The sequence below is a fragment of the Chelonia mydas genome, chromosome 2, assembly GCF_015237465.2.
Source record: "Chelonia mydas isolate rCheMyd1 chromosome 2, rCheMyd1.pri.v2, whole genome shotgun sequence".
Taxonomy (NCBI): Eukaryota; Metazoa; Chordata; order Testudines; family Cheloniidae; genus Chelonia; species Chelonia mydas.
In genome coordinates, this window is record NC_057850.1 from 71928403 (window position 1) to 71956174 (window position 27772).

Sequence of the window (27772 nt, forward strand, 5' to 3'; positions counted from 1 at the left end):
ACCTAAACTAATACATTTTTGTTTATCCTGCTAAAACTTACCTTTGTCTATTTGTGACATCTAGTCTGTGCTGTCAACCACACTGGCTCCACTGAGGTTTTTTTTCTTACTAGTCTGTTTTTGTGGCCTTGGGTTTTTATTTATTAGCACTGGAAATGACCCAACTTGATTATCATACACATTGTAAGGAGAGTGATCACTTTAGATAAGCTATTACCAGCAGGAGAGTGGGGTGGGAGGAGGTATTGTTTCATGGTCTCTGTGTATATAATGTCTTCTGCAGTTTCCACAGTATGCATCCGATGAAGTGAGCTGTAGCTCACGAAAGCTTATGCTCAAATAAATTGGTTAGTCTCTAAGGTGCCACAAGTACTCCTTTTCTTTTTACAACTGTGAAACTGTTTCAGCTAAGTTCTGAAATGCTGCATCAGCAGAGAGACCTACAAAAATCAAAAGTTCCTCTGTATTTTCTTATAAAACTATATGTAATATTCATTTCTCCAACACTTTTTAGTATATATATTTGACTAACACCATTTATTACACAGTTTTCTAACAGATCCTAAGGGTCTTTGCTATGGGTCTTTATGTGGATGGCACTTAGATACTATGGTGGTGGGCAGCAGGATAAAACTCTAAGAAAGAAAACCATGAGAATGATACATTTTATTTGTTAACAGGCTTCCCTTTGAGGTTTCTGACCATAGCTTCTGCGCTTCTCAAACATGTTTCCTTTATACCACTCCAAATAGGTAGAGAAATGTACTCCCAAGTAATTTCCAATTAAGGTGGATATGTCTGACATGTAACTCAGTATGATAATCAATTCCATTTTCTTTGGAAGTCTGGCTACTTGCTACCTACCCCAGGAATGCTGGGGCATCTAAGTTATGAGAGAGTGTTGGGGGGTGGACTAGGCCCTGAGGCCCCCTGCTGGAGGCCTCACAGCCCTGCCATATTCTGCCCCAAAAAAGGGCAGTGGAGAGGTCCTCCAAGCTGCCTAGAGTGGCTGCGTGGGATGCAACCAATCAGCAAAGAGGCTGCAGGGAGAAGTCAATCAGGGCCCATCAGACTGGTATAAAAGGAGCTGCAGGCCTAGAGTGAATTCAGTCTGCTGCTGGCAGGGAGTGGGGAAAACCGGAGCGGCTGGCTGGGTGGAAGCCTGAGCATGGCTCCTGACTGGCTACTGGGACTAAGCATGTAGTTACTGGCAGGGACCAGGGGAGTGAGGAAGGACCATCTGGCTGGTTGCCTGGATTCAACTAAGATAGGCTATGGGGAAGTGGCCCAGGGAAATGCAGAGCAGCAATTAGTAAAGGGATGCAGCTCAAGGCTGCTGTACTTAGAGTCACTGGGTTGGGACCTGGAGCAGTGAGCAGGATTGGGTCCCCCCACCAGCCCCTGGGTGGAAGTGGCTATGGTTTTAGGAAGGAAATTAGAAGTGTGGCACACCAGGGAAAGGGGTTGCACTACCAGACTGAGTCAGTGGGGAGCTATGGTCAACCAACTGAGTTCAAGAGGAGTGGCTCAGCTGGGGACACTGAGGACTCAAATGAAGGCAGAGTCTCCAGGGAGGAGGCCTTGGGGGTGCTGCTCCACTCAGAGCAGGAACCGTTGCAGGACTGAGCCCAGGAAAGGCTACAGAGAAGGACATGCCCAACTGAGGGTGCTGTGAGGGGCTGTTTTAGAAGACTGAGCCCAGGGAGGGCTGCAGAACTTTCTGGATTATGTACCCTGGAAGGGGGGTTTGTTTTGCACATGGACAGAGAATGATTGGCCGAAGGTCTGAGTCATCAAAGACCAACCTGACAAGTACAGTGGCCAATGGGTGGGTACTGTGAGAAGAGGAAAAACTGCAGGCATGCACACAGTCAACCAGGGCGCTTGCGAGAGATGAATGCACCCATTACAGAGATTAGATGTTTACATAAACAAGAATATCCAAGTTATATCCTTTCCAAACTCTTTGTTTTGTAACTATTATAAACCCTCATGCCTCAGTGCTAGCTGGTATCAACAGGAGGGTTAGCAGAAACTTTCCCTGTGCACAGGTTAACTCTCTACGGCAGCATTTCTTGCACCACGTATGAAGCATCTGGTGCTGGCCATGAGTGGTAACAGGATTCTTGATGAGATGGACCATTGTTTTTGATCCAGGATGGTAATTCCTGTGAGTAAACTGTACAGCGTGTCTTTGGTCAGGAGCTTGCACTGAGGTGGGTTACACCGATGCAAATTGCACTAGTAGTTTGATTGACCTTAGTTCTGTTACGCACTGATGATTCAAGGAATTTACTCTAAAGATGTGACATTGTTCACAAAGCAGGTTACAGATGTATTAAGATATCCACAAGTGTGACCCTCCCTGACAGCAAAGCTTTAAAATGGTTGTAAAATTCCCCAATGCCTTATATTAGGAAAGTTTCTCTGTATTATACAGCATATATTTTTTCTTTGGACATTTCTCAACCATCTGTTACTTAGGAATAACCAAGGGCAGTTTGTGAGATGTGACTGGATCACATTGATGTGGCACATCTCAGAGCCAGGTGAATCATAGTTGCTTCTAGTAGAATAGCATCTGTGGAAATATAGTCTGGCCAGAGACAGTGTTTTTTAGAACAGTATTAGCACAGCATCATTAAATAAGTGGGATCCTGTCACAGCTTTTTAGTACTGGCCTAACTTTTCCTGAAACACTGTGCATGGTGCCAGAAATAACCCCTATTATTGATTTGTGTCGCAGTAGAGCTCAGAGACCCCAAACAGCATATGGGGCTACATTGTGCTGGCCATACAAACATCTACTGAAGGAAAATGCAGGGGCTGATAAAACAATCTTACAATCTGTGTGTATTTAACCATTCCTTTTTTGTGTTAGGTGAATCAAGCTAGCAACTGGCTGTGGTATAGTTATATCTTACACCATACATTCTGTAAAGTGATAATCCTTAAGGAGAGCGGGTGAGCACCTCCATATTTACAGCAGTTTGTTCTATAGGTGAATACATTATTTCTTTAATCATAAGTAAACCACTTACAATGTGTTATGAACTAGATCTATTTTAGGATGACTTATCTGTGTGGTCTTTACTCTTGCAAAGTCAGAAACATCTGCAAAATGTTTTTTTTAATCCATGCTGCTGTATACAGGTGGCAAACCCCTTGAATTACCAGCCACCATGGCAGCTGTGGGATTATGAAAACACCTGTTTTGACTGACTACCTGACAAGATAAGAAAGCAAAAATACTGCGAAATGTATGGTCAAATCTCCCTGCACAGTTACTTTGTATGCAGTGCTTCTTTTCAGCACTAACCTTAAGTGTCACAGGGCCTTCTGAGAAGTTAATGTGGAATCCCCCATGATTTCCACAGCCATGCATTTGGGGGCTTTGAGAAGATGGTTGGCCTGGGATCTTAATCTTTATATTAGTTTTGTTATGGCGGATATGGGGAGCAAGGTACTGGGCTCTCACTTAAGATCTAATCCTGTTACTAGTGAAGTCGGTAACAAAACTACCATTGACTTCAGTAGAGCAGGAGCAAGTCAGTGCCATTCTAGATCTAATATAGTTATACAGTGGAACGAATACTACAGGCATCAAAATTAGAAACTAGCAATGAACTGAAGTGATATTTTTTCACCTAAACTGCTTTGTTATTCCATCCCTCCTGACTTTTCTGAACTAATCTTATGATACGATGCTTATTTGCATTAGTTCCCCATTTATCCCCTTTTGTGAAAGCATTCCATTCCAGGAGAGTGGAAGTTTGTGCTCTGTGCATTGCATTCCATTCCCCATTTACAGCTAGGTTTAATCACCCACATGGAAGGGTAGCATAAAGACATCTTAATAAATTGGAGTGAATATTGGATTAATTGAAAACATAACACTATTCCTTTATGGAGACTTCACATGAACAGGTTTCAGAGTGGTAGCCGTGTTAGTCTGTATTAGCAAAAACAAGGAGTCTTTGTGGCACCTTAGAGACTAACCAATGTATTTGGGGATAAGCTTTTGTGGGCCAAATAAATTGGTTAGTCTCTAAGGTGCCACAAAGACTCCTTGTTTTCACATGAACAGAAATTCTCAATCTGTTTGAGCAAGCACTTGTGGAGATATTTATGCTTTTCTCTTCCCAGTTTTTCCTTTTCTACTGTATATTTTAAGATTGATGTTTGTGATGGGAAAGCATTAGTTCATATAGGAAGGATCCAATTCTATAATCAGAACCTTCACTAAAGAACAGCTTTCAAATACAATTCTAAAATGTTTCCATAATTTTATTGGACCTAGTTACTTTATGTGGGATTTGAGAGATTCTCACCTATCTGTTTGTGTTCACATTCGAATAGATCTGGTACTTATGTGTACGACCACATAGAAACTGTAAGAGCCACCTCATAGTAGCATGCAGTGATCTGGAAATTTATTGCCCCACTCGAAGAATTTCCAATTCTCTTCCTTCACAGAATAGTCATTTGAGAAAAAGCATAAGAGTCAAACGAGTGGGAAGCTGCTGCCTCTTTCTTCTAAAGATATTCTCTGTAACAGTAAGCATTAGAGAGGAATTATTTTTAGGATAATACATTGATCATGAATGTTATGAAGATGAAAACATAGGCTGAAGATCAGGAAAAGGTTTCTGACAGCTTGATTAGGCTCCAGCTTAATTTCTCAAAGGAAGTACTATAAGCCTTACTTGCAATTTTTGAAATGGGGGACAAAAGTATCAGAAAATGGAGAGTGGGGGAAATGTTCCTGAATTGAAAGGGAGCTGAAGTCCAAGAGCTGGAAACCACCACATGATTGGTGTTTTGTATTTATTTCAGGGAAAGAAACTTGCCTGGCAGAGTTTTTTAGCAGCATGTTTCAACATGCATTTTAAATTTGTTGTAGGTAAAAAGTAGCTTTAGGTTGTAAGCAGATGGAGCCTGCTACTTCTGTATAATGCTTTCTGTCCTTGAACACTGATCTTTATTTGAGGGATTTCTCCTACTACAGCAGTAACTGGGTGTGCTCTGTCTTAATTCAAGTTTTTTTCAAAATAGCTTTTCATTATTCCTCCTTCCTGGAGAAACCTAACTGAGGAATTGCTATTGGACCAGTCATCAATTTAGTTCTACATCCTCTCTGATCAAGACCAGTACCAGATGCTTAAAGGAAAAGAGCAAGAAAACATGTTGTGGACAACTTGAAATAATCAAAGTTTTCTTCCTAACACTTATGAATCACAGGTTGGTTTGTGGTCTGAAGAATAAAGTTTAATGGCTTTAGGTGCCCCCCCCACCTCTTTTATTCATATTAGTGTCTTATCCTAGTAAGCTCTTAGCCTCTGCCATAATGTATTCTAAAAGTTAGTAACACTCATTTCTGAATCCTCTCTAGGTATGCTGTATTATTTGACAGGGTGAACCAGAACTGAACTCAGTATTCCAAATGTGGTGTACCATGACTTCAATGAGTTGACATTTGTGGTAGTATTTTCTGTTCCATTCCTTATGCAGCCTACCCCCTTGTTCAGTTTGACTGCTGCTCCACAGAGCCCAGAATTTTTCATTGAACTAAAGACACCCACAACTTTCTTCTTAGTGGTTAATTGAGAACCCAGCAGCCTGTATAAATATTTCACATTATTTCTTCTAACATACATTCCCAGGCATATCAGCATTAGTTTTTGTGTGCCTAGCTTAAGTGCTACTGCTGACTAACAGTTGTCATTTACAAGTCCTTGCTATTTACCCCCTTTCCAATAACTTAGTACTGCAGAACACTCGAATACTTTGCTTACTTTTTTTACTGTACTGAATGCTGACTAATTCAATACAGTAGGATTAAATGATCAGTTTCTAATGTATTGAACTTTATTCATCTTTAGCTTGTTTTCAAGAGAAATTCTTTTGTAATGTTCAAATACTCTTCATCTCATTTACATGTAGGGAAGCTGTGCATAATTTGAAACAGTGTGAGAACTGACCTTGTGCTCTGAGAACAGATGAGGTGCATAATTAAATAGCTAAAGGCCATTTTTCCACATCTATAAAATGTCTGTAGTATTAGTGTTACGCCTACATGCTGCATCCTCTGATTTATATTCCCACTGCAATGGAAGAGAGAAAATGACCGGGAAGACAGTCTGAATTATATGTTTTATGAATTATGAATTATAAATCTTACAGTAATATGGGTTACTATAGGAAAATGACCTAATGTGAAACTTGGACTTCATTGTAGCTTGTTATGGTAAAAGTTCAAAGCAGAAAGACATCTTTTAACAGCAATTACAAACATTGATGGGAGGAAGAGAGAGCAGTAATCTGAGGGAAAAGGAAAAATGGTTACTTTGTTCTTTTAAACTCCTGGAAAACAAAATGAAGGCTATTGAAGTGTTCAAGATTTAGCTTAACTTTTTGTAATGCATACAAAGGAAAAACTATTATAATGCCAATGGATTTTAATTTCGAAAAGTCACAAGCACTAATCTCTCTGTAGTAAAAATACTAAAGCATAAATGCAACTTAAATCAGTGCATATTATGTCAAAAAGCAGTGGTTCAAGATGAATTTTGACATTTGGGCTTTAAAATGCATAAAATTTGTTAGCTTGGTCTACCAAGCACTTTATTGAAAATACACATCACACTGAAATGTAAGTAACCCATTTTATCCAAATATCGCTGTTCAATTGCAGCTTTTTGCAGTCCTTCAGAGAATCTAGTTATTTACAGTGCTGACAGTGGTGTTCACCAACAGGTCACCATCATGAGTTTTGCCACGGAGAATAATATTCTTAAATGTGATGCAGATCTCAAGGGAAGTACGTGGAAAAAACAGTAAAACTCTGCTGTTAAGTTATCATTTCATTACAGCAACCTAACAGTCTTTCCAGTAACAGTCAAGAAGTCATCATCAGCCAAGGCACGAAGTGCTTCTTCAAACATTTCTTTAGTGACAGCCTTAAAGAAAAGAGAGAAGTCTGAGAACATATACAAAAGGCTATGTTACAAAGCCCCCAAGAAAAATCATGGGATTCTGCTGGTCTCACCAACTTCCATGTAAGTTGCCAGGTTTTAGGTAAAAGTTTTTGTCTTTTTAAGCTGTGAAATTCATCCTGGAATGCAACAGTTAAAGTGGATTCTTTCTGGCTTGTGCATCCTCAATGGTAATAAGAGATTATGCGATCATGGCTTATGATTTTGTTGATGTGCAAACCAGAATAGACACCTATAGCTGACAAGAATAATCAGCTTATTTTTGTCAGCAGGACAAGCATGTAAGTAATCAAGATCTCTTCTATTCCACAGGTGGAACTTATGTCTATGAAGGAAACACTAACTGATACCAAAATTAAGCTAGTTAATCAGGAACACCTAATGACCAACTGACTAGCAAGCTAATCTTATGCCTGCTGATGTGTCAGGTGGACAGCAAGTAAATAGATTCATAGATTCCAAGGCCAGAAGGGTCCACTGTAAACACCGATTACCTCTATAACAAACAGCATACGTACAATTTCTAGAGCATATCTTTTAGAAAAACATCCAACCTTGATTTAAAAATTGTTCAACTTCCATTAGATCGTATTATATCTTTCTCTGTGAGATTGAAGAGCCCATGCTTAATATTTATTCCCCAAGTAGATACTTAGACTACAATCAACTTATCCCTTAGCCTTCTCTTTGTTAAGCTACATAGACTGAACTCTGAGTATCACTTTAAGGCATGTTTTCGAATCCTTTAATCATTCTTAGGGGTGCTCTCTGAACCCCCTTTAATTTATCAACATCCTTCTTCAACTGTGGGCACCAGAACTGGACAAGTATTCCAGCAGCAGTTGCACCAGTGCCAAATACAGAGGTAAAATAACCTCTCCACTGTTACTCGAGATTTCCATTTAGTTTTCCTATTCAACTGAGATAAAACTATGATCGGTACTGAGGACCCTGCTGAGTACACAGAAGATCCCCCAGGAGATGGAAACATTTTTTTAAATCAAAGTAGTATACAAAGAAAGCAGAAACTTACCGCGTCAGACTGTGCACGGAGATCATCAAAAAGCTGTTGGTATTTTAGAGCTGGTGTTTTGCCCTTTGACTGGATAAGCTTCTTCAAGGCTTGAGCCAGCTCCTCCTTACGTTTACGAGCTGTGGCACTTATCCCTTGGAAAAAAGGACAGAAAGAGTTAAAGGATATAACGTTGACTGTTATTTCTGCTTTAAATATGAGAATGTCAACATTAGAAACTGAATTCTTTGTAGCTGAAAGAGGGCTAACAATATAGGGTGCTCTATCAACTGTTCACTTCAGGTATTAGGCATGTTTGGGGAAAGTTTTGCAGATTTCAAACATTGTTTCAATTCAAAATCAGATTTCATTGTAAAATGAATATACTGACTTTGAAATTACATCCAGGTTTGACATTTATTACCTGGATTGCTCAATATCCAATCTGAAGCATTTACAAATCCACAAACCAATCACTGAGAATATCACCACCAAACTGAAATAGCATATAGTTTTCTCAAGCCAGACCCATTAGATATTAATTTATCCTTATGTGAGCACAAACCTGTAGTGAGAATGGATATGTCCACAATGCCAGTTCTTGGATCAGTAGCAGACTGTTTCAGAGCTTCCCGATGGAGTCGTTTTGCTTCTTCGACATCAATTGTTTCAACCTTGTCGGAAAAACGTACTTTAGCATGAGCTTCTGCCAGACGGATCAAAGACTCAAGCTGTCTGGGATATGCAGAAACCATTCCTCTACCACTGCCAATCTTTCTCATGTCCACATAAGCCTGAAGGAGAAGGAAGGGGGGAAATGTTTTATGTATGAGTAATTCACAGATGTCCTATGTAGGATGTATCCAGACTCCTCCTTTCAGAGGATTATCATCCTGCGGGGGAAGAAAAAAATCCAAATAGCGTGTAGCCACATAAACATAAGTGCCATATACATCTTCACTATTTCCCTTGCCATGACTGACATCTACCACAGCTAGTATGTCTCTCCTTGTGCTTGATCCTGGAACAAAGCCATAATAAACTGGGCAGATTATTCCTGCAACCTTACACAGTATCTTTGGGGATCACTGTATTAAATTCATGAATGTTAAACACTTCCAGAGAAGTTCCACTCCCGGTGCTGGTTTGCATAGATTGGGTCAGGCTGTGTTATCCAGGAAACAAAGAAAGGGCTTTGATATAAAAGGATGAACACGACCCATGGCCTTTGTTTTGATTCAGCAAATGGACATAACTTGCTGCCCAAGGGGAGGCCCCACCGCTTTGTGGAAAGGTGAAAGGGAGATGGGCCCATCAGCCTCCCCATTTGGAAAATTAGTGACCTTTAGTGGGAATTTAAATCTGTTTATTGTTTCTGTTTTCTCTATAATGCTTTTGCCCTGTGGATAAATGTTTGCTTGGAAGAGCTGTGGGATGACTGGTAAAAATCACTATTATTGTCCTCAGAGAAAGCAATGTGCATGGGCTGGCCTTTAAGTAGATTGGCTTGCTGGGGATATCACAGTGGATGGCAGGGAGCTGTGCAGCCTTAATATCCCCTGTCAGAAGGGTCCCTATCCGGAGACAGGTGATGGCTGGAGACTTGACTGGGCATTTCCAGAGTGAATCCAGGGGGAAATACAGGTGCAGTTACCATGAAACTGAGACAGTTATTAATGTTAAATCTGGTCTCAAAGCACAAAAGAATATGTGGAATGCTAAAGCCTATCACTACTATCTGTACAGCTATATCTATAAAAAAGCATGAGAAAGTTCAAGTTCTACTGAAATTATGTGATGGTTCTGTACGAGTATGGGAAACCTGCTCAGGGACAGACTGGTTAGCACAGGATGACTTCTATGCAGGATTAAAAGGAAGGAGAAGAGTCAATACAGAATATAGATTTTAAAAAGATTTCAAGAGCCTAATAAAGGAAACCAGTGTACACAGTTCTGGTACATCTTATCCCCCAGGAAGGTTCCCCCCCCCCTTCTTTTTAAATCATGTACTTTAAATTTCACATCCACAACTTTTTACCTCAATAAGGGCCTGACTTGCTTCTTCACTTAGTCTAGGATTAACATAGCTACGAGCATACGCAATGTAATCCCTCAATACTGCCATGTCCATGTACTCTTCTTCCACCTGCTCTTCACTTTGGTAGTACAGTGCAACCAAGTGGTGAGCAAGACGTCTGTCGTAGGCTTCATCTCGCGGGTCCAACATTAGAAAGATCAGATCAAATCTGCATGGAATAAAGATTCAATACTTAGTGCATAAACTTTTTCCACCATTTACACTACTCGGTTTTATGATTTTGAGCAACCAAGTGGAAGCTGTCTGAAATCTAAAATCTGACATTTTATTTGTTACATCATGAGTACTGGATACTCTCAGGAAGTAAAAAAGACCGTAAAAATGTGATTTTGCTTTCAGTCGACAGAGCTGAGTATTTGAAGGCAGGATGTTTTCAGAGGGCTTCCAACTATGGAATTTTCTCCCATCATTCGCCTAAGAATGTCTGAAGGCTGGAACCTTCCACGCATAGCATAAACTTCCATTTATTGAAGCTTCTGCCTGATGAGGTGATGGAGTCTACATATGCTTCCAGTTTGATCTTGAGGGGGAATGTATTTACATGTATTTGAAGTTTGTCTACTTAATGTATTGAATAATTCCTGGGTGCAACTGTATTCCGAGAAGGATGTGCTGGGCATATTTTTAGTCAGATTTCAAAAGATGACAACTACCGACAATTTATTAAATCAATGGAATTAGATGCTCATAATCATCCATAGTTACTTATTTTCTTCACTGCCTAAAAGAGTTCTAGGTGCCTCATGGTATGAGGTATGGTACATATTTTGAGAGGTTAAAAATCTTAATTTATCATCAATGGGCTCAGGCCTATAAAAAACAGAAAATAGGGTGACACTTGACATAAGAATACAAACCATATACTTGTATACTATTATATTTGGCTTCCTAATTTGTAAAGCATGCAATGGCTGAAAGACTCATTTTACGCTCTTCTGAAGATATGATGCCTCTATCATTGTTCATGAAACACTTACTCCAGCTACTAACACAGCTTGACAGGAAGAAAAGGCAACTCAGGTATGTCTACACTGGAGCTGAGGTGTAACTTCCGCTTGGGTAGACATACCCAGGTTAGCTCTAAGTTAGTGCTATAAAAAAGGAAGTGTTGCTGCCCTGGCAGAACTGGCTAGCTGCCTGAGTATGCACTGAAGAGTTTCAGATGGGATCATGCCTGGAGCACCTATCCTGTCCCACTGCTTGCACTGATGTGGCTACACTTCTATTTTTAGCACTGTGGCTTGATGACCATTACAGCAGGTATATCTACTTGAGCTGGAAATTACACTCCACCTCCAGAGTAGATACATGTCCTTAGAACTAAATGTAAAATACTCGAGATTTGAAAATCCCAGTGCCTGCGCAGTGACAAAATCTTGAAGCAAGCAGAACAATGGACACAACAAAACCTTAGAGACGCTGCCAAATCCCATTATTCAATACCAAGCACTATACGCTAGAAACTGGTCAGCCATTTACAGTCCTCTGCTAGAGTATTAGTTAACAACATTACTTTTAAAGTAAATTTAGAAAAAAAGCTTTTCCTTTCTACATTGCAAATGTCACCCCCAATCAACATGTTCCTGCACACACTATATATATATATATATATATATATACACACACACACACACATATATATACACACACACACACACACACACACACAGAGGGGTAGAAAGTTGTTTTGTAAAAAACCAAGCAAGCATGCATCATGGAAACATAAGTCTAATTGTAATACCTGGATAACAACGTATGAGGAAGTTGGATGTTTTCAATAGTAGTTTTCTTTGGATTCCACTGCGACTCTATAGGGTTAGCGGCTGCTAGGACAGAGGTGCGAGCATTCAGTTGGCAAATAATTCCAGCCTGTCAAAAGGAAACACATTTGAGAGCAAACAACCTTTCCTAGTGGAAGGCAGATTCCAGCAACTACGTTAAGAGTCCCAAGACTTGCTTCTTCTAACAAGAAAGACTTTAAAGAATTAACTCTTGCTGGAGTCACCAAAAATGCTTTATAAAAAGGGTTCTCTAAATCAAGAGAAACAACCTCATGACAAAAGCTTGGGTATAAAATGGAACACGGTTATCTGGAAGGGGTATTACCTGCAGTGTGCAGCCATATATGCTGAGTCTGCAACATGCTGAATGTTGTCACTGAAATACAGCTTCAACATCTATACTGTCATTCAACTCTGAGGTTTTAAGTGACTCAGTTCTGTCAATAGTCTTATCTCCAATTTCTATGTTACCTTTTCAATGATCTCATTTAATCATCTAACAGATATTAACCTGGGTAACATGGTACAATGCTGAGCTAGGGTCATACCTTGGCAATAGAAAGAGTCTGTTGTTCCATTACTTCATGCAGTACTGATCTTGTGCTTTCATTCATTTTATCAAATTCATCAATGCAGCAAATGCCATTATCACTGAGAACCAGAGCACCTGTCTGCAGAACTAGCTGCCTTGTCTCTGGGTCCTTCATTACATATGCAGTGAGGCCTACTGCACTAGAGCCCTTCCCAGATGTGTACTGGCCTCTAGGAACCAGGTTATAAACATATTGAAGCAACTGTGATTTACTAGTGCCAGGATCACCACACAGAAGAATGTTGATCTCAGCACGAAAATTGCCTCTTCCGGTATGACTGAAATCTTTTCTTGATCCCCCAAACAGCTGAAGCAGAATGCCCTATAAAAATAAGAATTTTTCCAAATCAGACACCAAAGTTCTTGATAATTACATGAGCCAATCTCTGATTGAGTGAACTGAAATGTCAAATGAAAATGTGTTCTGTTAATAATTTCAGACAATGTAAAGCTGGAGTAATGTTTCTGTCAAGTATCACTAGAAAGGGTCAGGAATTCTAGCTTTATCACTTCAATGATTTCCAGGTCAAATCTGCTTAGATTACTTTTTAAATTAAACCACGAGCTCTGCAATGTCAATTTTGAATTTAAACACTGAGCTAGGTTCTTTCTGGATCTCTTATCAACGAAGACTCTACAGTTGGTGTGCTGCTGTATAAAAGAAAGGTGATCATGTATGACCCCTGTTGTGCAATTGTGATAAATCTTGTACATGTGTCATGTAAGGTATCATTGGAAAAGTTATAGTCTGCTAGGTATGATTATCCTGTTTGTATGCATGTATCATCATTGTATATGAAGTTATGAAACTTAGCTGTGTGTCTGTATCTCAAACCTGTTGTGTTTCTGGGTAACACCCCCTAGATAGATTTACATCAAGGCTAACCAGCCTGCTTGATGGCCCATTAAGGAGAATCAGCTCTTCTAGAGATCCCCCTGAGATCCCTTAAGGCAGCACCTAGGCAATGAATGCCTCATGACTCAGCAAGGCACATGTGACTCAGGGCTCCCTGTTTGTACTAGTAACATTCCATGCACATGTAGAGTTACCATGTTTCAAGTTCCCCAAAAGAGAACCGGGGGAGAGAAGAGGAGCTGGAGGTACTCATGCGGGGGAGGGGAGGGAGGGAAATGTTGCTCCCTGTCATGGTGGCTGGCACAAGCACAGGACGCAAGGACAGCCATCAGTCATGGCCTCCCTGAGGGACTCCCTCCCCAGTGCTGGGAGCCAGGGCCTGGGTGGGTGGGATCCGGCAGCTGTGGCTGCAAGGGGATGGACCAAAAAGGAAGCAGACCAAACGGGGCTCTTTCTGAGCTACAGCATCTGCTCTGCAAAAATCCAGGACATATAGTAATCCTAATTGTGACCCAGGGCTTCACATCTGTGCCAGTAACTTTCCGTGCATGTGTGCTGTGGGTATAAATTGCAGACTATGACATCAATCTTGGTCTTCATTCCTGCTCCACATATCTGGGCTATGATTTCTAAGCAAGGGAAGCTTTGAATAAAAGGACTGATGACCCCCAATCCTTTTAGGTGATCCAGAGAGACTTAATGCAAACTAACAGATTTAACATCACTGCTAATATCTTGATCTACAAACTCTGAAATCAACTGTAATGTATAACAGTAGTTTTCAACCAGGGGTCCAGGGCCCCCATAAGGGGCCTCGAGCACATTTCAGGGGGGCCTCCAAGCAGGGCCAGTATTAGACTCGCTGGGACCCAGGGCAGAACACCATAGCCCCACTGCATGGGGCTGAAGCCTAGGGTCCTGAGTCCCATCAGCTGGGCTGAAGCCTGAGTCACGTTGCTTCATGGGCACCCCTTTGGCATGGGCCCCAGGCAACTGCCCTGCTTGCTACCCACTAACGCCAGCCCTGGCTTTTATATGCAGAAGACCAGTTATTGTGGCACAAGTGGGCCATGGAGTTTTTATAGCATGTTGGGGGGAGGGGTGGGGGAGGCTCAGAAAGAAAAAGGTTGAGAACCTCTGATGTATAAGATTCATTTTAACTGTTTAATAACTCTTCCTTTTTTACATTAATAAACCTTTAGTTTTGAGTTACTAAAGGACTGGCTACAAGCATAGTTTTTGGGTAAGATCTGACCTATATATTGACCTGAGATGTGTGGCTGGTTCTTTGGAACTGGAAAAACTTTAAATGTGGTGGTTTTGGTTTAATAACCTTTCATCCCTAAGTCCAATTGTAGTAACCAAGGGCTGGAGGGCCGAAGGGACTGTTGTGTGGCTCTCTGAACTAGTGTAGTGATACAAGAGCTCACTTTTGTTACTGGCTTGGTGATCTCTAATCATAGAGTAAACCCACCAGTTTTGGGTTATGTCTACCCTGAATTTGGCACACTCAGCTGTGACTCAAACTAGGTAGTTGGAACTTACTTTAATTTGGTTGATGATGCACAAGTCAAAATAAAATACAATGCGCTCCCCCTCCCCACTAACAGAACAACAATGATTTTCATACAGCTACAGCTTCCGTCTTATTTCAGGTTTACCATTATATGTTAGCTAGTATATAAAATATTACACTGATTCCCATTGTGGCTCCAGCCATCGAGCAAAAGACAGGTTGACAACACTAATGTGCACAAAATGCAAAATTCCATGGGAAAGGATTTGAATTTATTGCCCTTTTGTTGAAAGTGCAAATCTGGTTACTTTAAACCACCACGGCAGTATGTTACTCTGAGTCTCATTCACCAACATGTTTAAGGAAACAGTTGCTTTTACAGGTATAAACTTTCTGTAACCAGAGATGCTAAAACTTTGAGTGCTGTAAACTTTGAACTATTTCTAAACTTGTCCTTGGTACCATTGAACAGCTGATCTCAGGAGCAATCCCTGCTGTTTCATGAAGGTCAAAGCCTTAGATTTGCCTGAGCTTTACATTAAAAAAGTTGCACAAATCTGGAAAAAAAAAAAAAAGTTACAGCCTGCTCATTTTAGGCGGGCCTGTATATCACGAAGCTTTTGACCAAATGTCCCTAAATTTCCACTACAAACTCTAACCTCAGTCCCTCTTACAGCATTTCCATGCACGTGGGTTTTAGAGCAATTGAAAAATTAAAGATCAACTCCTTACTAGAGGGCTGTATCCAAGGAACCCCTAGATCAAATGACTCCCAACTTGCACTACTAACTGTGGCTCTGGTCCTGATGACATTAATTTCAGCACAACTGGACTATGCATATGGATTTTAGAGCACTTTGAGATGGTGGCTCAAACTAGCAGCTTTTCCCTGAGAGCAAGCCTTCCAAAAAAGAGCTCCTTCAGAATGCGAGAATAATTAAAGTGAAAAACACATGTTCTCAAAAAGCTACTGAGGGCAGGAATTGAATGCATAGTACCTGGGCGCTGCTCGGGTTCAGTGGCCACAGCATGTCACCTGAGCCATCCAGTTACTCTGACATCAGGGTAGCTGCAGAACACTCTAGCTTGGAACAGCTCCATTCTTGCTGCACATACACAAATGACTTTTCTCTGGCTTGCCAGCATGGGCTCAAGCCACATTATAGATCCAATTTTTATCCTGAATAGTTTAAAATACTGTTTCCCCAAAGGGGCAATGTGTGCCAGACCCGAGCTGAGATCAATGCCAAATGTGTTATATTCAATAGCAAAAACACCAAACTTAATTTTAGAAGTAATGTCCAAGAGGAGGATGCTTAGAGCGGAGAACTGGAAACATAAGTCCATCCAAAGCAAACTGAATAGCTTTCCATGCAGGTGCCTGTGTAGAATATTCAAAGTAAAATGAAGAAATCCTTGAATGGGCACAATTATCTACAACACCACAAATAGTACTCAAGAATAGACGGACTTATTTGGGGCAGCTGATAAAAGGCGACTTACACGAGCATTTTTTTGGCTACCCCAGGGCACGAGTGCACATACAAACCAGTAAGCTTTTAAACAGTAAGCTACTCTCAACCTGAGAGTGTTACTGCCCCACTATAATAATCAAAGATTTAGAGCCCCACTCAGTGGACGGTCTATAATGTTTCCCAAGGTTTGTTAGTTGTGACTGCATTTCTCAGTTATCTGGATCCTGTTGCAGAGTAGAGAGATGGCCAAAGAAAGCAGAATTACTGCCTGGCCAGTTTCCTTAAAGCCAGCCAATAGAAGAGGAGAGCGAAGCTAAAGGCTTCCTTCCCTATTACCTGAACCCCTGTCCCATTATCTAAAGATTTCTGATTCCCGAGGCCCTCTGATAACTGAAACTTACTGTAAATAAAACTCAAATTTTATTCGGGATGTACCAAACCCAATTTCAAATACAGAAAAATAAGAGGCCTTTGTGTATTTGAAAGACTCCATATAGAGTATCATTTCCAAAAAAAGTGTATATTTTAAATGGAGATGTGCATTTATACTATCTAGTCAGGTGTTCCGGTAGACTTGTAAAATTTTGTTTACCTTTTTGATATCTTCATGTTCGTAAATGCTTGGAGCCAGAGCCAAAGAAAGTCTTTCATAAATGTCTGGTTTTCTGGAGAGCTCTTTCAGCATTTCCACACGTTCCTCTGCAAACATTTTCTGCTCAGTTTCTTCATCAACACCATGCAAACGTTTTGAATCGGTTTTACGGTAATGAATGACGTCAATGTGGGTTTTATAGACTGATTTTACATTGCTCACTCTTGGATTAACTCGAATAGGAACTGCTCTGTAGATACCTAAAAAAACCCCCCCACAGCATTACAATGCAGATATGAAATCAAATAAGCTCAGCCCAAATGCTGGAAGTTTAAACGACTTATCTACATTTTTACTTTTCACTTCAATTTTCAGATTGCTTCTACAGAATTAGCCACATCATGGAGGAGCAATTCTCTAGAAAGTTTCCAAAAGTTGAAATGCTTTGACCAGGCTATGCTCCTCCTGATATCAAAGTTACTTATGCCCCTACCATTGAGGCCCTGATCCTACAAACACTTAAGCATGTGTTTACCTTTACTACCATGTCCCATGATTTCAGATGGGCTACTCATGATAGTAGAGTTATGGCCTTAAGTATTTGCAGGATCATGACCTAAAGTGCACTAGAAAATCCTAAAAGAGCCTAACTTTAGCCAGCTCTTGTAAAAAACAAAACAAAACAAATGTTGGCCTGCACATATAAAAAGTTGACAATATTGTTTGTGCACTGAAGGTCTAAATAACTTTTCAGTATTAAAACTGAAGCAATCTTGTTCTGAAGCAGCAATGATTTTATGCTAGTAAGAGAAAAGTTTATTAAAAACTATTTTAGTCTGACCACTGTGAACAAGCACATGTAAATTTAAACTTGAGTAGTACTATTTAAGTCCATGGGACTGTTCACATGAGCAAAGTTAGGTACCTGGTTAGGTGACTGCACTATCAGGATCATAATTTTCAGTGTTTGGTCTATAGCAGTTTTGTAAAATTTAAATTAGACTAGTGACATTAAAGAAAGCACTTATAGTTAATTCATTATAAATTCTAACCTAATGTTTTAAAAGTACAATTTTTAAATTAGTTTCAAAAAGCCTCAACCTAATTTAAATTGAGTTAATTTAAATCATTTCAACATGCTTCCTCATCTGTTCAAGAAATCAAAATCTGTCAGTACATGTAAGCTTTTCAAAAGCTGTTCCATGATAAAAATGCTTCTTTCCCTTTGAAGTACAGGTTAAAGAGCTGTAATCATTAATTTTTAGAAATTGTATCATACAAACATATGGCAAAAACACTTGCACCCTTCCGTCTATACAGATAGTACCTATTGGCAGCTGTAGTTACACTATTGCTGATCTAAGAAAGGGAGAAATATTCAGAACTCTAACGGTATTTTGCACCAAAACTAAGATATCACTATATAAATCAGACGGTGACTGAAAACTGAAGTGGAAATATCAATTATGATGTACTCAATTAATATTCAACAGACACTATTCCAGAATGGACCACTTGGTCCAATGAAAAGAAGGGCACGTGTATTAGCCAGATGAAGTTAAGAAACTGCATTTTACCTGTAACATTAACTCTGTCGCCTGGCTGAACCTTATCAACAAGGTCGTTGTGAGCAAACAGCACCACAGTATGTGGTGTCTGGCCAGCTGGCATATCTTCAGGAGACTCCTGTAGTTTGATCTGACAAAAGAGATATTAAGGTTACTATTTCTAAACAGTAGAAACCTAACAAATTTAACTCATTTGTAAGAAAGGATTTTACAACTAAAGAAGTTGGGCATCTTCAAATGGATACTGTTACATATTAGAGTACACTAAAACACAAAACTTTCTAAGATTTCACAACATGGTGGAAAACCACTACTAAATTAGAATTCCCCAGTTAGAATACCCAATCAGAATTATGCAATCTAGTTGTAGAAATGAGAGAGTGCATCTAGTGATTACTATCTCACATTGGCAGAAGTATAACAAGCAAGATTTACAGACAGGGCTAACCTATCCCACATATGTCATATGACATTAGAACAGTCTCCGTATGGCAACATTTATTCGACAAGTGAACAAAAAACACTAATTGGCTTGACTAACTTTTGGCACAACAAACCACTCAACTTCCCTTCCAAATGGGGATGGATAATCCTTCAATTTCTTTTCCCCCCTCTAAATATTAAGTATTATTGCAACCCTGTATTGCTTCATATGCTTACTTAAAGAGCTATGAATTGTTTTGAAGTTCAATATAGTAACTCCTAAGAAATAGACATTTTAATATGGTTAAGTTACTTTTTAAAGAAAAAGACAACTATTAAGCAAGCAAAACTTTTCTATTTTACAACACCAAAACGAAGCAACGTACCATCTGTTTGTCTGAAAACATGGACCGATTGTGAATTAGTGCCATACTGTGTGTTGTGTTACAGTTCTTGCACGTTGACGGTTCAGCAATCCGGCCGCGGTCAATTTCTACTCTTGTGGTGAAGGCACAAACCTGGCACTTGAAGAATGCTTCTTGCATCTCAGGAATCAACTGGGAGCTTCTGATCACCATACCACTGATGGTGATAAGTTGGTCAATGTCTACAGCATAGAAAGGGATACATGTGATTGGGTCATGCTTTTCATTTGCCTGTCTCAAAAGTTCACCCTAGACTTTATTTTTACAACTAAATGGAGATTTACAGTGCCCACACATGAGGTAGAGAATATTTTGTCTGAGACTCAAAGAAAATAAAATCTATATGAATAAAAATAAGCCACAGTTACATCAGAATTTTGACACAAGGGATATTATAAACCCTTACATTTCCAGGTATAAGACAGTCATTTACCAATAGAAGTTTGGAAAAAACCTCCTTTGTGGGCAGGTTATTCAACGGTTGTCCATTACAGTGTTTCTTGCACTTTCCTCTGCAACACGTGTAGTGACTATCTGAGTCTGAAAATACTGGCCTAGATGGACCTGAAGTCTGATAATTTATCTTTTTTAATCTGTGTTTTCCTAGTTGTTGAACAAATTTCATGCATCCTCAAGTTTCTTTTTTTACATGGCAATCAAAATATCTTACCTTCAGGGTTCAGACTCCTCATATTCCTGGTCTTCAATGCATTATATGGTCTGACTTGAATCTGGTGTTCTAATATTGAGTCAGGGTAACGATCAAAAAAGATCTCATTAGCAGCCATGTCAAATGTTGGGATAACTTCCTGTTTAAAAGGAATAGATGCATGTGTAAGAAAGCCTGGCTTTAAGTAGTTAACACTTTTTACTCCCAAAATATTCAACTTTGTGACCCCATTTGGTGCTAAGAGATAGGAATGACCACAGTTCTGTAAGCATTCCCCTACAGAGAGGGAATTGCCAGTTGGCTGTTTAAACCAGCTTTTTGTCCCCTTTGTACTGAAAGAGCAGTGCACTCCTGATCTGGCCTTTGGATTCTTAGCTGTAGTGCAATTGCCCTACCTTTTTGGGTTTAGATAGAATTTTAATGATACCCTACGTTACTTTTTGAAAGGCGTAACATACGCATAAAAGGACAGCAAAAAAGGGGCCACAAAGAGTATGCCAAATATACATACATTATTATGAAACATATGTATTGCATTACCATGTGACAATTTCACTAAATACAGCCTGTGACTTTTAGTCATCTTCCTTAATATTTAGCATTAATACAGAATGCACACACTAGGCTAAAAACCCCCCACTAGCCTTTGGAGAGTAAGGTTTCTTATTTAACAAAGATTAGAATCTAAACTTTCCTCTAAAGAAGTAGGTTGCTAGCTCTTATGGTTGCAAAGACAAGGATACGGTGAAATGTCTGAATGTGCAGAAAGCTCCACTGTTCTGCTGCTCAGAGTAACAACTTTCTCAACCTACAACAGAGTGAAAACTGGCAGCAAACTTGTCTTCAGAATCCTGTGGGCACCAGTAAAACTGAGCCACAGTTTCATTCTATTGCTATATAGAAAAGCTGTGAGCAGCAGCAGAATCAGACTCTGGAGCTATTCGCAGGCAGAGGAGGGACTCAAAAGAAAGGCAAGGAAAAGAATTGCAAAGGCAGCCCCATGGTTGCAGTTGTAGCTAGGTATATAACAGATTTAAGACAGGCACAAAAAGACTGATAAAGATCCAGTGACCATTACTTTGTCATTCTGGGATTCAGCCTTGAACTTATTTGTCTTTTGAAGCTGCCTGCTTCCTCCACACACCTACATGGCAGAGAGAAATAAGCTGGAGCACTGAGCAGGATCCATGGACTACAAACTGGGAGGAATTCCAGCAAAATCCCCCTTGTCAACAAATTTGGTGAGTGGAATGGGGAGGCATTCTGAGCTTCCCATGGGAATTTGCTTTGGAGAGCACCCTCCCTGTGCTCTCTAGTATCTGTCTGTGGTTATGAAGTGTCTGGTAAATATTTTAAGACCTTCATGTAACAAAAAGTATATTTTATGCAGACGTTTGTATACACAAATGTTATATTTCAGAGTAGCAGCCATGTTAGTCTGTATTTGCAAAAAGAAAAGGAGTACTTGTGGCACCTTAGAGACTAACAAATTTATTTGAGCATAAGCTTTCGTGAGCTACAGCTCACTTCATCGGATGCAGAATGCAGAATGCGTCGGATGAAGTGAGCTGTAGCTCACGAAAGCTTATGCTCAAATAAATTTGTTAGTCTCTAAGGTGCCACAAGTACTCCTTTTCTTTTTACAAATGTAATATTATCTTTCTAAATATTTACAGAAGTGCTTAAGCACTGGGGTATGTAGCTATAAATACTGCTTCCTCATTGAGCGATAATCTAAAACAGTTACATACTAATTTATGCTTAAATAATGCAATTAAAAAAAACACAGAACTCAACTGGAAGAAAACCTTTAAAAAAGGCCTGATGTTACCTGTGGATAGCAGATCAGCTGTCTGTATAGATTTGGGTCAAAAGATCTCAGATGGTCACAGTTTACGTTTAGAAATGGTTCCCCAACCATATTGATCTGCAAGATGTTTAAAAACGCCACATTAAATTACCAGCATTTAAGTCTGAAAAACAAGTTAGTTTTAGCTGTATTACCGTACTACCTCCTCAAGTCGCTGCATATAGAGTGGTTCATTAAGATCCAAGCCAACGTTCTCTTCCTCTTTAGCCAATGGATCAATAAAACGCTGAAGAAATCTCTGAATATTGAGAATAAGATAAAAAAAAGTTATATTTAAGAGTGCCCAAAGGGACAGAGCTGTGATTTCACTGCTACACCATTCCTACACTGGATGACATTTTCATGGCTCAAATTACCTTCAAAAATTCTCTCTATATTGCAGGTAACCAAAAACTCCCAAAGGGTAGGGATACCCCTAATGCATCCCCCTACAGGATATTTCTCTCATGCACACTACAAGTTTCTTAATTCCAACAATATATTTCAAATTTCACACAGTAAAGCATACCAATTACTTTGAAAAAGCCTTATTAAGCTATTATCCCTTTTTAATCGAACTAATTTTTTAAAATTTTACAAATACAAGTTAAAAACACTTTTGGGAACAGGATAACATGCTAAACATATTACTACTAAAAAAGTATATGAAATTTTACTGAGGATTTTACTCTATTACATCCTAATGCCTACAAACCTTACTCCTGGACCAAAATCCCAACATTGTACAGCGCTTACTAACAGAATAAAAAGAGCTTTCCCAAAAAGCTTACCATCCAAGTAGAAGACAAGAGACATCAGATGGATACAGACAGGGACATAAAAAGAAACAGGGTCACAGTACTGGTCAGTATGATAGGCAGTGGCCTTAGCACACCAGCAGCCTAGCTGTTGTAAAGGTTTTTGTAGGCATCACAGAAAAGGAGAGCTTTAGAGAAGGATAATAAGGGAACTTTATAGATATTTACAGGGAACTCCTCCTAAGTGTAAGGGGCAGCATGGGAAAAAGCACAAAGATACTTATTTGAAAATTTAACAAATGGACGATAGAAGCGGTCCAACTGGAAAAGAAAGTAGACTTTCTCAATAGTTAATAAGAGTTGATGGGTAAGGTGGGAATAAGCCATGACAGACCTTGAAAGTGAAGACCAAGTAGCTTATGCTCAATGCAGCAGAGAAGGGGGAGCCAGCGAAGAGATGAAAAGAGAGGGGTGATCTGCTCAAAACAACATAGTAGGAAAATATTTGTGGCAACATTCTGAACTGGCCTAAGCAGGGCAAGATTTGATTTGTTAAGGCCAGAGAAAACGCTGTTGCGGTAATCAAGAGGAGAGTTTTAGGCCAGGTCTACACTACAGACCTATACTGGTACTGAAGCAGAGAGATACAGCTGAGTTTTCCACATAGAAGGGATAGCTGAATTTGTGTTTGCAGATGAGATTACCCAGAGATAAGGTGGAGAGGGAGAAGAGAAGGGAACTCAGGACAGAACCATTTGGAACTCCTACAGAATGTTGGAGGGTGGAGGAGGAGGATCATCTAAAAGACTTGCTGAGGAAGCGATTAAAGAGGTAGAATAAGAATAGGCAAAGGACAGAAGCCATGGAAGCCAAAGGAGGAAGAGACTTCAAGAAGAGCATGGCTGATTGTGCTGAAAGCAGCTGACAGGTCAAGGAAAATGAGCATAGAGTACAGGTTCTGAGCTTTAGCTAGTAAATGGTCATTAGAGACTCTGGGAAGAGCAGTTTCATTGGAGCCCAAGGGATGGAATCCAGAATGATGAGCTCTATGGTGGAAATTAGAGGAAAGAAACTCCAGACAACAATGTTACTTTTTCTCCTCTTAAAAACACTATATAAAAACATCAGTGTTCTTCAAACACCCTCAGATTGATCCTAAACATAACTCAATTCTAATATCTGCTAGAATCAAATACTGCACATAGAGAAGACAAATAAGCTTTTCATGAAAAGAAATGGAGGTATCCACACTTGTTCACCTACCTGGAACTTTTCTTTGCATGAAGCTACATTAACATCTGTTCCCCATATCACAAGTTTTTGTCCAAGAGTTTGTTCACTTGCCAATGCATCCTCTGCTGGCTGTGGGAAGGAAAAAGCCATCAATATGGATAATATAAATACATTTTAGAAAAAATATTACCAGCAAAATCTGAAACATTTACCTACCACATCAGAATGCAAGTCCACCTGCCTGGCTTTGCGGGCGGATCCAAGATCTGGCCTCTGCCTGACTGGAGTTCCTCGCACGCCACTCCTTGGAGTGCCCTCCACTCTAGAGCTGGGAGTGCCATAGGTCAGAGGTGAACTAATATCAAAATCAAGTGGAATTGCTACAAAGAAAATGTTTAATTTTACTTCAAAATATTAATGAATACACTTTGCCCTAATGAAGTAAACAAGTTAGTGTTTGTCATCGGTCAGTGTGATGGCAGATTAGCAAAGTTTGTAAGTCTTGTTAATTTTATAACTGTATTTTACAAGGCTGTACTAGCCATAGAATGTACTGTATGGATTAAAATGTATATTTCTCCAAGCCAGAAGGAACACACTTTGCTAAAATAGTTTATTTTAAAACACCAACAGTATTTTAAAACACTGTAGAGCTTAACAACAAGCTCACACTAAGGCCTACTGGGTGTATGTTTTATGCGCTAAAATCAATTAACTAACTTAAAAGCAAGCCAACAACTAACCTGTAATTGAAAACAATCCTGTTCATTCATTTTTTGTTTTTAAATTGACAGCTATGTAAGAGCCTACATTAAATCTTTCAGTATAGGCCATTTAACAGCCAACAGTACACAGATATCAGCATTTTGCTCCTACTACTGACAGCAATACCTGATTCCCGAAACTGAGGTGGGCTGGAAAACAGAACATCTTGAGCATTTGGGCTTTGCATGTCAACTGCTGGGGAAGTAGGCATTGGCTGTAGATCTCCTGTAGATGTGGAGTCATCTGTTCTACGTTTTTGTGAAGGAGGAGACTGAGCATCTTCAGCACGTGCTGCAAGAAGATGAAAGTAAGTAGCTATTTCAGATGTTAGCTGCAATGTTCTACACAGATTAATGTTAAAAGACCAAATCACAAAATAGATCATATGATAGAATAGCAGAAAACTTAGCTGATATAAAATTAAAAAGCAAAGTGCAATATTTTGCTAAAATGAAAATGAAGAGTATTTGTGAGATTCCAAACGTGGAAAATAGCTTAAGACAATTTAAAATAATTAATTATCTTCTAAATGCCTAAGAAATCAAAACTGCTACTACTAGTGTTATGAAAACCTAGCTCATATAGCGCTTTTCATGAGTAGACTCCTTTGTAAAGTGCTTTGAGAGCAGTATCATTATCCCTGTTTTCCAGCTGGGGAAACTGAGGCACAGAGAGGCAGAAGCGACCTACATACCAATGAGTATCAACACTTTTCAAGTGCAGTGATAAGTTTCACAGATCACACCTGTAACACTTGTAAACTTGCCTCCGTTTCACTTTTACAAAGCAGCCTCTTGCACCAATGCATTGCTGAAGACTAAAGCCAGGTCCATACGACAAAGTTTTGTCAACATAGTTATGGCAGTGACAGATGTGAAAAAACATACCTCTACCTGACACAGCTATGCCAGCAAAAACCCACAGTTATAGCAACAGCTTTGCTAACAGAAGAGTGTCACTGAAATGGGAAAGAATGCCCCACAGTGAGCTGAGCTTACTACTGTACTGACGTTACCTATGCTGATAGAAGCACACTTCTTCCCACATAGCTGTGCGGGAAAAGCCTCTGCAGTGCTGACAAGGCCATACAGAAAAAACTAGTTTAGCCCAGAGACTAACAAAAAGTTAGTTTACTTAAGTTGTCATGCTCCTCTGAAAAGGGTCTAAACCAATAATTTATTGCTTCCTGCACATCCAGATTTTTAAATTTTTGCTTTATTAACAAAAAGCTGCTTTTACTGTTCTTAAGGCATTAGCCCTGCAGAGCAAACACGGGTGAGAGTGAGCTAGACTCCATCTGTTCTTTGGCATCAGTTTAGGCCTAGACTACACTTAAAATGTAAGTGAACCTAGTTACTGCAGTAAAGGATGTGAAAAAGCCACACTCCTGAGTATACCTAGGAAGACCCAACCCTGGGTGTAGATGCTGGTAGGTGGGCAGATACTGTCACTTGGGGAGGTGGAGTTCCTACAGGCCCAGAAAATCCCTAACTCTCTCCGGGTAGGCAGTGCTCATGCTACGGGGTTACAGCAGCAGTAGCTACACCAGTACTGTATAGTCTCTGCACTGTGCACGTACCCTTGCTAAGCAGTAAACAGAGAGCAGAGGGGCTGCCCACATTCCCCACTCCGGGCATTGCTTGGCCTGCCCAGGCCTTCCCGGCCGGAAGCTCATCTCCTAGTGGAGTTTGCAGGGCTGCGGCCGCAGTCAGCTGCCCCCCGACCCAATCCCGATGCACCTCCACCCGGCAGGGAAAAACTGCACTTACGAGTCGGCGGGTTGCTGCCCCGCCCGCGCTTGCTGCCGCGGCGGCTCGGTGTGGAGGCCGGCGAGGACATGACGCTGCTTTACCGGCGGCTGCTGCTCTCTGCGCGGGTGGAGAGAGAGAAACTGAGGCAGAGCGACCCCCCCGCGCCGGCCCGGAGCCCGCACCGAGCCCCCTCTCCCGCGAGCCCGCCGGCCCCGCGCCCTGCACCGGGAGCAGGCAGCCCTGCTCCGCGCCGCCCCCCGGCACCTGCTCCGAGCCGGGCCCTGAGACCAACAAGTTACAGCGAATTAACGGCACAGCACGGAGCCGCCCTCTTCAGCGCCGCGAGTCCCCCGCCCGCCCCTCGATCCCCTTCGCGCGCAGATATTCGCGGGGTGGGGGGGGGGAGATGGCGGCGTCTCGCGCTCGTACCCCACTTTTCTTCCGCAAGCACCTTCGGGCAGCCCGTGAACCCCGAGAAAATTCCGCGCCAAACCGGTCACGTGGGTGGGCTCGCGCGGGTTTTCCCGCCAATAGCCGCACGGCCGAGCCTAACTCGGCCCAGAAAGGGGGTCTGAACCACCCATCTCGGTTCCGAGTACTCACGATCGCGCCTTAGGGGTTCTGTGAGCCTCTCTGCAGGGACAGAGCAGACTCTGACAGGAGCCCGATTATCCCACAATACAGGGAATTCACCCACGTAGAGCCTACATCAGATTCACAGACAGGGTTCCCCCTCTCTCTCTGGTGAGACATGGTATCGCCCAAGTTTCGCGGCTCAGCTATTGAAAGCCGCTCGACGCAAATTGGGAGACTAGAACGGTCCATTCCCATCGCGGGGGTGAGGGATTGTACTCATAGCTACCTGATTTACACGAGACGGAGTTTTGCATCTGCGGCAGTAACATCGCATGAAACCAGCTTCCTCGTTCGTGTTCCTGTGCCTCCGACCGGAGGCGGGGTAACGGACACCCCCGCGGCCGCAATGGTTTAGTCTAACCTTTCCTTTCCTCCTCCTCCTCCTCTCTCAGACCGAATCAATCAAGCTCCCTCCTGCGCCGGGCCGGGTTACTCGGCTCTGCCTGGGGAAGTGTACTCACCCAGGCGCGTGCGTCTGTGCGATTGGTTCCGCCCAACGAAACTTCTATCTGGGGAAGGTCCTACCCCGCCGGCGGAATTGGTCTTGTCCTGGAAGGCGCTGTTGGGAGTTGGTTGCGCCCGGCGCCGCGGTCGCCATGGCTGCGGCTCTGCCTGTGTTCGGCCGCGGCGGCGGCAGCGGCAGCATTCAGGGCTTCCTGCACCAGCTCTCCTGCGCGCTGCAGGACCCGGACCCCGGCACTGCCGCCCTGCGCGGCTACCACCTCATCCGCAGCGTGGGGGAGGCGTGCGTGACCAGCACCGGCGACGGCGCCCGCG

The 27772-nt window shown here is 41.3% G+C and overlaps 2 protein-coding genes and 1 long non-coding RNA gene across 8 annotated transcripts in view; 2 read left to right on the forward strand and 1 right to left on the reverse strand.

Moving 5' to 3' along the window:
* Positions 1-1123: 1123 nt before the first annotated feature.
* LOC122464477 lies at positions 1124-11099 on the forward strand. Its single transcript, XR_006288553.1, has 3 exons — positions 1124-2216; positions 2882-3001; positions 10445-11099. It is a non-coding gene; the product is annotated as an uncharacterized LOC122464477 (long non-coding RNA).
* LOC102937106 (DNA replication licensing factor mcm4) lies at positions 6583-27684 on the reverse strand. Of its 3 annotated transcripts, none has more exons than XM_037892652.2 (17): positions 27457-27684; positions 26378-26476; positions 24735-24899; positions 24060-24223; positions 23874-23972; positions 22016-22111; positions 21835-21930; positions 20004-20142; positions 19295-19515; positions 18495-18615; positions 16918-17177; positions 12435-12800; positions 11847-11974; positions 10046-10253; positions 8573-8801; positions 8029-8162; positions 6583-6959 (listed from the first exon to the last, which is right to left on the reverse strand). In XM_037892652.2, exons 2-17 carry the CDS (start codon positions 26445-26447, stop codon positions 6867-6869), a joined length of 2589 nt encoding a protein of 862 aa, XP_037748580.1. In that variant the 5' UTR covers positions 26448-26476; positions 27457-27684; the 3' UTR covers positions 6583-6866. The 3 variants fall into 3 exon arrangements, with proteins under 3 accessions (XP_037748580.1, XP_037748579.1, XP_037748578.1); XM_037892651.2 differs by lacking the exon at positions 27457-27684 and adding an exon at positions 27222-27360; XM_037892650.2 differs by lacking the exon at positions 27457-27684 and adding an exon at positions 26789-26980.
* Positions 27592-27772, forward strand: part of PRKDC (protein kinase, DNA-activated, catalytic subunit) — a 165401-nt gene continuing 165220 nt past the window's right edge. For all 4 annotated transcript variants that reach the window (XM_037892647.2, XM_043539641.1, XM_037892649.2 and 1 more), the window contains exon 1: positions 27592-27772. In XM_037892647.2, coding sequence (XP_037748575.1) covers positions 27592-27772 — 181 coding nt within the window.